Consider the following 14,945-nt stretch of genomic DNA (forward strand, 5'->3'; position numbering starts at 1 on the left):
AGTCGTTTAATGAGATAGGATGAGCACACGAGTCGGTTTTATTCTGACTGATTAATAAACGCGACTAGACTATCGTAGACAGATTGGGTAATCGATGGAAGGGCTTGGATGGAAGGCGAAGCAGTTTATCTTCTCAGGGAGATCTGTATATTTACGATCAGTTCTTTTAAGAGACTTTCTACCTAATTTAACTGTAGGCATAGCTTAACTATAAGTATTATGTTATATATTAGCGTTATACTATGGCGCGTTGCATATATTTTGTCAAGCTTCCGAATCTTGAAATCTTCGTAATATTTTTATGTTAGAATAGACCCAGTTAGTTGTGATTATATGCCATATGTCTATATGGGTTTTAGGATGATTTTGTACACGAACAATTTGTTTCTCGTGTTCAGTTTGAATTATCTTCCCAGTAGCCAGTATAGCTATTTTACTTTGGTTTGTTTGATGGAGACTTGAAAAGCAAAGATGAGGATTTTTGATGAGCGGAAACGGGGAACAGGCGTTTCGAGAGACTTTGAAGGGGTTGAGTTATGCGGGTTGAATGGTAATTAGATTGGAAATGGAGTGGAGAAGGAAATTAGAGTAGAAATGATCAAGGAAGTGTTAGATGATCGGCAAGTGTAGGAGTTTCCTTTTCTGTTGGCCTATTTTCTGAACAATGTAGTTCACTATAATTAGACAAGGCTTATATTAACCTGTTAACTGGATAGTTTCTTTAAATAGAAACTTCTATAGTTATGAAATTAAATATCAATAATAGAGACAAATGAATTTTAGTTAGATTCCAGTCCTTGAAGGTATGTGTATATATGTATAAATATATAATATAATCTGTTTTGCAATAAAAATGAAATCACACGTAAAAATAGAAAATAAAATCTTGAACTACATATTTTTTCCGTGGAATAAGAAGTTGTAACTCTAGGGAACTTAATAAACTGAATACTACGAATCGTTTTAACGCGAAATAATTAACTATGACTGGAGAGACAAACGAGATTGAATTGAGTGATCAACGAAGATAGCAAAAAGCTGTACAACGATTCTGTTGAAATATGAGCAACTGCTTTATACAGAAACTAAACCTTTGTAAATAAAACTGTAGTTACAAAATCCCAGATATTCGAGTGCATATATCCATTTACGTGTTCAAAAAAATATATGGCAGTTTATCACACGTGAAAGAATAGTCTGCGAGGAAAACAGAGAGGAATGTAATGTTGGAAGAGAGAGAGAGAGGGACGGAGAGAGAGAGAGAAAGAGAGAGAGTAGGAGAGAAACAAGCCTGCAATTGTATACATATGGCACGCCAATGGCACGGTTGGCAATAGAGACGGAGACAAAATTGAGAAGGAAGCAGGACAAAGAGGAACGCACAGATTATGCAGCGACACTGCCGGCTGTTTAATAAGCGATATCGATAAAAGTGTAAACAGAGAAAGGAATTCGTTACCGTGAGCGATATACTGTTCTGTACATTTAAAAAATATGTACCACGATGAAATGTACGTTTGTTCTTTTATCGCATTTACGCGAAAAAAATCCACTCTCGTTTCGTATAGTCGTAGCGACTATAAACTGAAAACGTAATTGACACGATTTTCTCATTTTACGGAATAATTTCGTTTTGAATAGAACGTTTCTTTTAGGAATAAATTGCAATTAAATTTAAAATCACAGGAAATTGTTTGGAAAAGTACAACGTAACTTGATATAGAGAATTATTATTTCCGTGTTATATAGTTGATGTTAGATTGATTCGTAAGAAATAGTAAAAAAGAAACGATCGTATAAAAGAAGAGAACATGGTTTTGAAAGAGTAGTTTATGGAAAAAATAGTAGGAAAAACACGCGCAACCGACAAGTGTTCCGCACACGCGGTTAAACAACCGTGTCGTCATCGAGATCCCGGACTCGTTCCAGCCGACGGACGTTACTTGGTTATTTACGATCGGGAAAAAACCGGAATGCATCGTGTCCAGCGCAAGTTACAGCAAGGACACGCGCGAAAATTATGAATTAGCTGCGTGAAATCGTTACGACTAAGACTGTTAGACTCTGCTCTCCCTTCAGGACTTTGGTTCCATCGTTATCATCAGCGATGTCGTAAATATTTGCCATTACATATTATATCGTTAATTTTTACAATAAATCTAATGGAAGGAACTTTTTATTATTTGTGACGAATTTCTAGGAAAGGAACTTCGTTAACGATTTTTATGAGACTTGTTTATACGTTTGAACAATACGAAAAATAAGAGAAACGAGCGATCGAATCCGGATGACCTTTAAAAAAATGAGAAAGCTGACATTCGTGTTTTACTATGTGTCGTCGAGTAAAGCGAATTCATCAGAAATAGATTAGACCGTGAAAATGTAAAGTGTAGGAAATAAACGCAGAGTTTTCTACAATTTATTTCATTTGTACGAGTTTTAATGTTGGTCGATATTAATATTATTCCAATGAAAAAACATTTATACAAAGAGAAACATAAGAAGCTGTTAGCTCGTAAAAAATACTATACATCATGCAAGTATAGAGTATGAGATGCAGACGTAGGTTTTTATACAGTTCACTCTTTTCATAGATTTTCCGAGGAGGTCGAGGTTTCTATCAGAGAATCGATTCGAGCGCGTAGTATAAAGAGCGCTCCGAGAATTATTGCTGGGAGCTTACGTCAGACACAACGGTACAAATTGCTGGAAAGAAGCAAGGTTGCTGCTATAATTGCGCGATCATTCAGCGTTCCCACTGACCGAGCGTTTTTACGCGTGTTGTAAAACAAGAATATACTTAATAAACTTATTTTTGGTCGTCAGAAATTTGATACAGCTGCTCGAAACGTATGAACTTCGAGACCTTTCAAACTGTATTTCAATTAACAAGTAAGCGACTGGGATCGACGATTGTAATTTATCCTTGAAAATTAATGACCAATGATTGTATTTCTTGGACAGAATGTAATTTTTTGACTGCTTTTTTAATGAACAAATTGCACCGTGTTGCGTTTTAAATCATTGTCTTTACGTAAGATACTGTGACATTAATCACTACATATCTTAAATGATATTTAATTGGTAATTATGTTTGAATTATGAGAGCAGATTTATTTAAAAGATGTTCTTTTAAATCAAGTTTAATATGTATATATTTAAATTAATATCTATACAAAGTCACTTCTACAACGCCTGTATATAGGCAGCTAATGCCAAACATGTTCTCCATTGCGACAAGTTGTATCTCTACATGTTCGAATAAAAGATCTTTGATGAAACGTGATTACGTGAAACGCGTGAAACACTTTTTTTATATAATTAATGCCAAAAATACCCTAATAAACAATGATAGATGAAAGCCCAGCGATCAGTGGTTGTGATCAGCTCTCTGAAAAAATAGGTCATCAGACAAAATGACGAGACGAAATGGTGAGACAGAACGGAGAACTTTACTACTTTAGGCCACTTTTTATTGGTGCGAACTTACCAGAATACATCGAGTTTTACAGTCAATATTCTCTATGGAACGACGATTCACCAGGCAATCGTTCACTTTACTCTCTATGTAACGTACATACACAGAATAAACGACATGTATACACGCGCGAGCACACACATATACGGTTAGCGTGTGTGCTTGTTAGGCTACGAGATGGTACAGTTTCATGCTTGTTCAAATTCGCCCCTCACAAAGGAACAAAATTATAGTTTCTTCCTCTTCGTGTTGAAACAAAACTCGACACTTGACAAATGCATAGATTATTTTGAGATATAAAAATTCTGTTCTTCGAACCTGCGACTTATACACTAATTGTAGAATATGTATTTGGATTATACGATAGTAGATTTTGATGCGAGGGAATTGACATTTTACAACAGCTTTGTGTTTAAAAAAACTCTTTACCTGTCTCATCATAATTAGACTGCGGATTTTCATGTAGATTCAAATTTTTATGTACGTAACTAAAGAAATAGTATCTAGATACTAGATAGAGATAGAGATTAGTTTCATTCTCTAGATTTTAGATATTAGGACGAGTACTTTACTTTGGATATCTTTTATACTTTTGAGTATTATCTTTACATTTTGTATATGTTATATCGTTTCATATATTTTACACATTTAAAATCTCCACAAATGCATACAAATCTACAGTCTAATTATAATATTTTAAATGTTACAGTTTACTAGTTGTTTTTTTTTTTTTTTTTTTTTTTTTGAGAAGTCTTAAAATACGGCTGGATTCCTGTAGAATTTCATCGTCAGATAGTTCCATTTGTTTCGATTAATATCTTAAAAATTTCCAACAGTAATATACATTCCATTTTTGTCTTAAATATATGATAATCATGTCTCGCGGCCGTTTTACAATAGTACTTTGTTAAATGTTGTAATCGTTATCATAATTATACCGTCTCATATCATGAATATATTATATAGTAGAGATTATAATAATCGTTACAAGTTTTGTCATTCAATGCAATGACATTTTAATGAAACATTCGCGGCCCAGAAAAATACTATACATACGTATCTCACTTTTCTCTTTTTCTTTTTTTTCGATTTCTATCTCGCCCCTTTCCACGCACACACATACACAAGCTCCGCAAGGAATCGATTAATTGTAAATGAAATGTGTGCAGAGTATGTCAGGTGTTCAGGTGAAAATGATCCAGTGACTATAGTGAAATTATGTAATTTGTGCGACTGGTCGTTCACGTCGAGATACCCTGCTCCTTTTCGTTACGTAACTTTAATATTAAAGGTTAAATTGAAAATTATGGATTCGGTTATCTGTCAGAAAACGATTAATTTCGTTCAACGTATATAAAAATATTTCTATCATTTTTTGAACCCTTTAACACGATATAAATTTTTTATCTTCTTCAAACAAGAATTAGATATCTTTCCTTCTTCCTATACCTTTTGAGGAAAAAAAAAGTTATATCCTTTGATCACTTTTATTGTTATAAAAGGCAGCAATAGTTCTACTATACTTGTCAAATAAAATTTAAATTTTCTCCAAATGGAGCAAAGGTTTTTTCGATACGTAAATTACCACTTTAGCGCACGTAGGTAAAAGGATCGCGCGTTATTCGTACAAAAAGATGCTTCTCACCGATAGAAAAGCAGGTTTAACAATGGCGGGAGGGATCGACTGTTCACGCACGTGAAATATTGTTCGTGTTTTCTTCGGCGCGAAATACAAAAGAACTCTCGTATCTTGAACAACAGTATCTTGAAAAGATAAGTGTATAGGCAGGTACTGTATTATGTTTCAGATTGACCCGATCGACGTACACCATTGGACGATCGTGTCGTTTGAGATTTTTACCTCAGTTTTATTTATCTTCTCGCTGCTGAATCGCTCGATGAGTTGCAACGAGTACAACATTTATAATAGAGTCCTCGGAAAAACGATATATAGCTGCGATGCTCGCGTTCATCTCGAAGACCCGAGGCTTGCCTTTACAGCAGTAAAATCGAATTTTCGCGTTGCAGCAAAGAATCGATATCGTTGTATCCCTAGGTAAACTACGTTAGCGCAATAGGTCGGAATTAATCGAATTAAAACAATGGAAGTAAAAAATGAAAAGTCGAACCAGGTTTAAGTAAATGAACGAAATCTACCGAGTCGTAAGAATGTCTTCATACTATATTTTTCCGATAATTTGACTATCGTTTATCCAAGAAAGTCGTAGGCGATATAATCTGCGAGAGAGAGGTTTAACGCGTTGAGTGCCGCGATGACTTAAAAAATTTCCATTTATCGTAAATCTATAGACTCTTTTTTTCAAAAAGATCTTCGATACAATTACCAGATTGTATAAAGAAGTGTATACTAATTAAGTTCTAATAAAATACAAATTCAACGTATAAATTGATATGCTGTGCATATTATTTTTAGGCAATATTATTTTTCAAATAATATCTTACATATTGTAATTATTTGAAGAGAATTTCAAGCCTGCACGAAAAGTTTCCTATCGGTCATCGATGACCAACGTGACACTTAACGTGTTAAAAATATAAAAGAATCAGAATCGTTCGTACGGCGAACAAAGATGCAAACGAGACACCATTGAATACACGTATTCGACGCTCGATCTATAATACTTTCATGTGTTTCGAGTTTCGATTTCCTCGGACGCGTATTGCGGGAAATCAGTGTAAATTACAATCGTTAATTACACATCTAGCTACGCGCGTTTTGCCGCAAGGAAGAATCGACAGGGGCCATTGAATCGACAGCTTTCGATTTCTTTCTCGAGGAATGAGATCGCGGCCGTTGCTCCTTTGGGAATGCTTTCTAATTTTCTAGTGTAAAAGCTAGCTTAACGCCGTTCGTTCCGCGGAGATTGAGAAAGAAAGCGGTACCGGAAGTGGCCGGTACTATTTCATTCAATATTTGCTTTCAACAGAGTAAGTGGTTTTTCGTGTTGTGTGAAAAATCAATGTTAATCCAATAAACATTTTTCTAGTTGTTCGAAGATTTGCTTAAAAGTTATTGATCGATGGTAGTTGTAATAATAATAGTAAATTATATAGATAGTGTTTTCCTAAATTAGTTTTATATGTTTTATTATTTGTATGTTCTTTAATGTTCCATTGGAGTAGACTCATCGAGTCGAGAAGACGATAGAAAAACTTTGAATGGTGTTTGTTCGTTAAAAATGCTATTTTGTGTATATGGATGGCAACACACGAAATGGTTAAACGATAGGCCTGTTTATCGTTGTCGAAAAATGTAAATTGTGTGTATAATAGTAAAAGTAGTTGGTAAAAAGACGTGTTTAGCCTATGAAAGACAGAGAAACTTTCGTTTTATCTGAATTTTATAGAATTCCTTATTAACAGACTGCGGATATTTATGAAACTCATTTTTATGAGTATTTTAGATGTTTTACATATTTTTACATACAATTTGCGTTTTATACATTTTTGCATCTTTAAATTTTTTCATAAACGTATAAAAATCCGCGATCTATGTACTTATTAACGATGTACGTAACTTTTTTCGAATTGTAATTGATTCGTCTCATTCCTCGAGCTAGAGAAAATACGCAGCAAATCGATGTAACAAAGCATAAAAGTGATCATTTACAATAGTATTGAGTTTTCGAGACAATACGCCGATTATTTATATACCGCGTTTATAACATGGCCTAACATTTACGCTAATGTTTATTTTTCCTGTAATTTCCCCAGATGAAATCCTTCTATCGATAAAATTTCACATTCTCTTGTAATAGAAGAATTCGAATTGAAATTCACGATCGCAAATTGGTCCAGTTTTAATCAAGCTAATCAAGTTCAATCCATAGGACCCGGGGAGATTAAGTGTACATCATCTATGAGCAACACGGTTCAGATATCGATATTAACATTCTTGAGAATCGAGTAGGTATCATTTCGATCGGACATGGACAATGAATTTTTAAACAATCTCAACAGCGACGTCGTTTAAACGTTAACTCTACGCCTATTGTACAAATTGGTCGAGCGTTTACCAATCGTCTACCACCGAGTGAAAATGCAACGAGTAATATGTATACAATTGACAAGTTGAAATCTTTCTCTTTGACTTCGATACTTCCTCTAGTAACTTCTTTGTTAAAGCACACTGCAGTTTTCTTGACATTATCGAAAATACTTTTCAATGAAAAGGGTAATTCTCGTGAGATACCATCTCGAAAAATTTCATCAACATCTGTGATGCTCAAAAACGAAAATTTGTTTTCCTTTGAATGAACTTCTTCGTGAATTAAATTTGGGACATATACACGCGACTTGCGATCTTTTTATCTCAACATCTTTCCTTCAAATTCGAATTTTTTATTTTTAACAATATCGCTCGATGATCATTATTTCTTAAAAACCTTCGAAATTGTAGGGCATTGCATAGTGTTCGATATTTCCCACATAAAGATTTTAGTTGTAATGCCGATCAATTTTCCTGAACCAAGGGCTTCCAAATGAAAATTCACGAAGATCCATTTACATATATTCTTTTGATTATAAAGTTTTAAATATTGGCTGGCTGTTTATGTTATTAGCAATTTCATCCCAAATCGTCATAGGATGACGGTCAATAACTAACTGATTCGTGGTTCGTCGGTCCATTAGGAAACAGTCAACCTGATTTGTGCGCAATCACGTGAACTTTTGCTCCTTATGGAAGCACACGGTGAAGACCGTGTCGTCGCCATGGAGGTTCGTTTCCGCTGTCTTAGAACAGCACGCAACCGGAACCTTGCATCACTTCGGAAATGAACATCGGCGTGCCGGCGCCTAGTCCACCGTCAGTCTTCTGGTTCTCATTCTTGTCGTACTCGCAGTCGAAATAACAGCTCTGCGAAGGAAATTTATGAGTTTTCATGTTCAATGCAAAGCAAATGAAAATATTTTAATAATTCTACTGTGTATGTACTCTCGATTTTACTACGCATATATCGTCTTGAAAAAGTTACAAAGTATTCGTAGAATATTTGAAAATGTGGATTATTCGATATTCGTGCTGTACAAGGGCAAGTTACCTGACAGTCCAAGCATCTGCAGTGGTCGCTCATCTTGCAAGTGATGCCCCACTGTTTCGCCACTGCTCTGTATAACTCTTTACTCGACTTGTGAAGGATCTTGGGTGCTTTTGTTCTATTATCTTCGCCAGACGCGTCGTTCCCGAGGTTCTTTCCACCCTCGTACTTCTGAACCTCGGCTGCGTGCTCCAACCGCGTCTAAAATTACATCAGAGTATAGTAGAAAATTTCAATAAAAATCTGTATCATACCACGAAGCTTAAGCTCTCGCCTAACACCTAAAATAATAAATGAGAAGTCTCTCATCTTCCGAAAATTACTTAAAAAAAAAAGAAAAAGAAAAAAGAAGTTAAATTAAAAAACTTCCAACATTCAACGACGAAATATTCAATGGAATATTCTCAAAAGAAACTTTGATCTTACTGTACGCGTAGAAAAATTGAGAATCAAGTATTTCCATCTTAAAGGTTTTGGTGCTCGAATGGAACGGAGCGAGTTAGCTCTTTTATTCGATTAGGTCAACTCAGATCTTCACCTGTTCGATAACGTGCTCGTAAGAAGGAGGAGGGGAGCTCGGTATGGCTTGTTCGTTCCTCACCATCAGGCTATTGGAATCGAATATCGCCGAGTTTAAATTGGATTCAGTTTCGGTGGTCAATTGCAGTTGACTCATTGGAAGTTGAACGTTTCGTCCATTTGCGTTATCCTCCTCGTCCTCTTGCGCGTTTTCTTCGTCCTCGTGTTCCGTGTCGCTGCCTTTGTCCGCTTCTTTCTCGTAATGTTTGTCTTTCTCCACTTTGCATTCCAATTCTTTGTCCTTGTCCTTCTCACGGTCCTTTTCGTCGCTGCTGCGCGACTTGGACATTTTTGAGAAGGGAAACTTGAACGGTGCCAGTTTGACTATTTCTTCTTCCTCTGGTCGCCTGCAATGAAAAATCTGCTCGTTAGCGGCGAACAATCGGCTACTGGGAGAAGAGGAATTAATCGAAATATCCGAGGAACTATATTAATTCATTAAGAAATGAATAGCAAAATATTGTGGAATTACGTAGATGCCTGTGGAACTGTAGATGTTGTTGAGAAAAATCTATTTTTTAAAAGTACACTGCCTTTTAGTTTGCAGGAAAACAATTTATTATTGCGCTATAAATCTTTAATTTCTTCAAACTTCGTAAAATCATAGAATCAGTGCGGTAGAAGAAATAAACGAAAATGTTGTATTCGTAATTTCAAGGAATTCGATAACGTAGATTGATTGAAACAAAATTGCAAACGAAATATTGCGTTGTCGGCCTTAATGGATTCAAGCTTTTACGTGTAAGATAGAAAAGTTGTCGGTGAACTTTTTCCCTCTCAATAGCAACGCAGATTTCAATGCCGAAACGCGTGCGAACTTCTGATCGATATTCCTCTATTCCTACATTCACAATCGTGTCGTACGCAATGCAAGAACTATTGACTTCAGCATAGGTGCAGTGTAATTTTTCTCTTCTGCTTTCAAACCGCACTTAAAAAAGCTTCTTGGCAACTATAGCTCCTCACTCTGTTTCCATCATCGCCACTTACCCACACTTCCTTATCTCCACAGCTCGCAGAATCCTCGAGTGATTCTCGTTCATGCTACGCGACACGGATTCATCGAGCACGAGCCAGTAGGCACAGTAGCAGAGAGAAAACCAACTTGAAAAATAGCGATAGAGAATGACGAAAAAAAGGAGAGCAACGGAAAAAGTAAAACCGAGAAAGAGAGAGAGAGACAGACAGAGAACCCAAAAGAAAGTAAGAAAAACATAGGAAAAACAAGCGTGCTGGAGAGAGCGGGGGATGAAGGGGCGTGGGGTTGGGGTGTGTCTCGGTGCGAGTGCACCAGCTGCATCTGTCGTTGACCCAGTGGCCGAGTTTCCCGTTTATCGGTCGACCTGGCGCAGTTGCGACTGACTTTAAAGCCGTCGACTCCTTCGGATATTTAAGGCCGTCGCCCACCTAACTATACAGCGTATAAACATCATCAGACGTGTTCACGGTATTATATGGAGTTTAGTATATAAACGAATCCACTTATCCATAACAATACAGCATCGAAACATCTCTATGTCATGTCGGTAACATCACGAACGAATGTTTTGTCGATCAGACAACGACCATATGTATATTGATCGTGAGCTGCTTGCAATGGTGCAATAAAGTAGTTACTACATTTACTGATAAAATATCCTCTAGCTATTTTCTATGTGATGCACGATGAAAGATGAGGGAACTGGTTCGTTGATATTCATTATTATATTGTTTTATTTATTTTATCTATATTCCATATAGAATGGCGAGTATTATAAATAATTTGAATTGAATTTAATTTCTATCACCTCGAAATGAAATTTTATGGAACACTATTAAAATGCCAAACATTTGTCTAATAATGTAGCTCGCATCTATTTCGAAATTTACGACACACATATGCTAATACCATGCCAATGTTACTGTGATATCGTATCGCAATTTAATATTGTTTGCCCGATAACATGCTATTAAAAAGGGACCAGCACAGTTAAGCTTCCGCGGACGAAGCAACGATCTGTGCCACGCGCGATTCTTGCCGAATTCGACGATTTCCAGCGGGAATTAACGTAACGGGGATAATTCGCTGACTGGTGATCGATATCGGAACGATCCAGCCGCTACGTGACCTATCTCGCGATTCGTCCGACGTCTTGATTGTTTCCGGTACGAACAAACTCTGGCTTTATTGGTTCGATACCTTCTGGACATATGGAATGTAAAATCGAGGCTGTGTAGATTGCGGAGTATCAGACTTGGTCGAGTGTGTGGGTTTTGGAAACATTGGGGTGATCAATTAGTCAGGTCTCCCTTACAAAATTGTACGGAACTTTGAGTAGGTGGCAGAGTATTACATCGTTTAAATACATAACCGATGGTATTAAAGTTTGTGAGAGGGACATAGTAGAGTTTGAACGTTTCGAATCTGTAATATTTAAGAATTCAGATGGTAGAGTTTTCCATTTTTATAATTTAAATAATATTCTTCGTGTCCCAAATACTTTAACGAAGTTGCGATATTCTTCTTGTTAAATACTAGTATAATTTTATCGGACAATTTAAATTACAATCATAAGAATATGAATTCTGTAATAACTACGTAATAGTATTATATAGAACGTAATTAAGAACGTACTTAGCTCCTAAAGCTTCTGAGTTGGGAGATCAATATTATTATGCGAAAGGTGCGCGGAAAGATCCAATTTCCTGCTTTCCTTTAAACGCACGAAGGATCATTCCGCATAAAGCGCGAACCCTGTTCCTTAAAGTGCACTATCGCCTTGCCAAATGGGAAATTCTTTCGGTCTATCCTCTCGTAGGTGTTCGGTTAGGTGACAGTAGAAACGTTTATACCGGAAGCCGTCAGTCAAACGGTTGCTGCGAGCGTGGCAGCTTTAATTCGACGTGTCGTTCGAAATGCTCGGCTGGAACGTTAAAAATGTATCACCTTGGAAGCGAGTCCGTGACAATGCGGTGCCTGTCATGCTTTTAACTCGAATCGTCGAAAAAGAGAGCTGAAACGTGGGACGCGCTTAGTTCGCGCGATCGACGGACATGTGCAATTAGATAGAATTACTTGGCGTAGGTGGAACGTTTTGGCTCGGTGCACGAATTGCGTGGGAAGACGAGATTGTTCGTGTACTGATCTACACGGCAGCCTTTGCTAGAAGCAACGAGTATCTATTTCTCCTTCTCGTGAGAATTTCTTTCCTTGCGGTTACGGTCTTATGTAGATACCATTAACCAGACATTCATCTGCTTTCACTTGAAATGTGTATTTGGAAATATTCTGGAATATTCAGGTTCGTTAGCGTAGCGTTTACTAAATTCGGTAATTATTCGATGTGATAAGTAGATGTGGAAACAATAGGTAGAACGATACTGTATGTAGCGAAATTTGGATCGTAAAATTAGCTTGATTTGTGGATAAATTAAGTAGTGGTATTTCCTATTGGTTATAATCGGAGAAATAGAATGACATTGATTCACAGTCGGGTAAATACTGTGTAACAACAAGTAGATTCGACTACTCGTGTTCAGACGAGTGGAAGGTTGTCGGCAGTGGGCAAATGAGTAAGAAGGAAGTCACGCGTCGTCGAGTAAATAGAACGTGATCGTCGTGTGCAGACATGCAGAATTGTACATTCTACCAAGAGTGATATTGGTACGTTAATGTCTGTAGCTTCAAGTAGAATAGTGTCTGACTAATCTCACGACATAGCAAGAGGATCATCTACGTAAACTGAGTAGAACAGCATAGCCCGAGATTCAGGCGTTGGGAAAAGTATTAACAATTTGTATTTCGAGATATCAATAATCCCAAAACGTCGAAGAATTTTCGCAAATAGGACCGCGTAAGTGTTGTTAGTATTTCTATTCAAGAATTTACGAGTTTTAATTCTTATTAAAATTTCTTGCAACTATGAGCTCGTTCAGAAATTCAAGAAACAAACAATCGTAACAGCAGCGAGCAATCGTACACGTTAATCCCGCGACAGAATAGTCGGAAAGTTTACAATCTGAGGAAGTTTCATCGCTCTTGAATTAGAGCAAGGACGGCCGCACGAACATCTGAATGTCTTCAGAGAAGCAGGCAGAAGCGAAAAAAGAGAGGTAGAAAGAAAACGAGGGAGAAAGAGAGAAAGATAAAAGAGAGGAACTGGCAGCGATTGCACCACGGATATTGTGTCACTCACACTTCGTGTACGATACGACCGCCACGGTTGTATTTTGCTTCCTGTTCCTGAACCAAAATTTCAGTTTCCTTGTACTACTGATATCGTTGCCTTTGGCATTTGCCTTTTGTTCAGGATCTACTGAACAAAAATAGAAGAGGTTACAATTACGGAGCTGGATTACTAGAAATCCTTGTGTTTCTATATTTTCATCCCAAACATGCATAATACAGGCTCACATTCCTAAATATCGATCTTCTCCTTCCTCTGAGATCATTCTAGAGTAAATTCCACCGTACAAAACTATCAATTAAAAAATTATCTTCATAGATTCGTTAATATACGTCGATCTAATTAATTCTATCGTTTCGATGGAACTCGTGCAGCGTCGAACGAACTTTGATAATAAGACACTCGAGGCAATTTGCCTAATACGGGCAATGTTCGCGGTCTGGTGCAAATCCGGACCGCTCGTTTGCTCGTTTCCTCGCGTTGGGAGCTCGCTCTGGAGAAAAGTGCCGAGGGAGCAGCGAGGATTCGCTACGATTTGAAATCACTGCTCGCTTGCCGGAATGCCGGCACTCGCATCGGATACAGGTCGTCGAAATAAGACGACTACTCGACGGGTTCGCGCGAGGCAAACGAACGAAGTAGCTGGTAAAGTAGGTTGCACCGGGGAGGGGTGAAAATCCAGTGGATTCAATGGCCGTACACCCCTCGATAGAAGTGGACGGTCTCATGTCAGTGGCCCCAGCTAGTGCACCGTCATCCTGGGCTCGCACCTTTCGTCCTAGTTTCTCCGTTCTTACCCCCGTTTCTGCCATCCTTTCGTTCCGCTTCATCCCTTCCCCTACGCTCCCTGCCTAACTCTTCTTTCGTCTTTCTCTTTCTCAGCGACTACCCTGATAGATCTTCGCGTCTCACTCTCATACTTCTTTTCTTCCATCGTCTATGCATCCAGATATCCTCGTTTCACCTCGTCTCCCTTCGATCTGGCCCGTGTCCGACCACGCACGACTGTCTCTACTCGCAGCTGTCTGAAGTTTAGAGTTGCAGAACGGCGAACGAAGCTGAAGCGAGCGATTTTTCGTTCTAGCGTTGAACATATCTTTTCACGGGGATAGGTAGACGGATGCTCGTTGATAGGTGCAACATGAAAAATGGAAATTTGGATGTGTTCTCGTCTTGAGAGAGGTTGTGGACGCTCAAATGTTCTTCGACGTGGAAATAAATCGCGTTTAATGCTTTCTCTGAAAGTTTTATGATATAGATTTTTTACGAGTTTCCTCGGAAACGCTCGGGCGAAGAAAAGCGTCTTCACAGGCTGTTTCATTTTCCAGCTAATTAGCTCGAGAAACCTTAATTAGTAGACTAAATGCCAATAGTTTTTATAGTTCTCGAGCGAACACTTTCAGCCTCGTTAACGTACCCACGTATCTCTCCTATGAATAATACCTGAGTCATTCCTTTTAAGGAAACAATTCACTTTGTATCACGAGAATACCACGAGCTATGTATTTTCTTTCTCGTTTTATCTTCTTATTTTCCTCATCCATCTTTGACACTTGTCGTTTTTCTTTCGTTTCTGAGTATTCTCCCCTTCGAGAAGTTTCATAGTCAGACCAAGAAGGCGCATTGTCTCGGAGACAACAAACACCCTCGGCTTCGTGTCCT

General features: G+C 37.7%; 2 protein-coding genes across 4 annotated transcripts in view; one reads left to right on the top strand and one right to left on the bottom strand.

The window, feature by feature from the left end:
• The window catches only part of LOC139996066 (uncharacterized), a 108,386-nt gene that overhangs the window by 18,957 nt on the left and 74,484 nt on the right, over window positions 1-14,945 (top strand). The window lies entirely within an intron of this gene.
• The window catches only part of LOC139996067 (uncharacterized), a 156,346-nt gene continuing 144,852 nt past the window's right edge, over window positions 3,452-14,945 (bottom strand). The window contains exons 2-4 of one of the 2 annotated variants that reach the window (XM_072020122.1): window positions 9,077-9,456; window positions 8,542-8,739; window positions 3,452-8,357 (exon numbers count right to left, since the gene is read on the bottom strand). In XM_072020122.1, the coding sequence (XP_071876223.1) occupies window positions 8,235-8,357; window positions 8,542-8,739; window positions 9,077-9,406 (651 nt within the window). In that variant the 5' untranslated portion in view covers window positions 9,407-9,456 and the 3' untranslated portion in view covers window positions 3,452-8,234. Of the gene's footprint in view, window positions 8,358-8,541; window positions 8,740-9,076; window positions 9,465-14,945 lie in introns of both variants that reach the window. The other variant, XM_072020121.1, reaches the window with a different exon arrangement.

The sequence above is a fragment of the Bombus fervidus genome, chromosome 17 (assembly GCF_041682495.2).
Source record: "Bombus fervidus isolate BK054 chromosome 17, iyBomFerv1, whole genome shotgun sequence".
NCBI classification, from domain to species: Eukaryota; Metazoa; Arthropoda; class Insecta; order Hymenoptera; family Apidae; genus Bombus; species Bombus fervidus.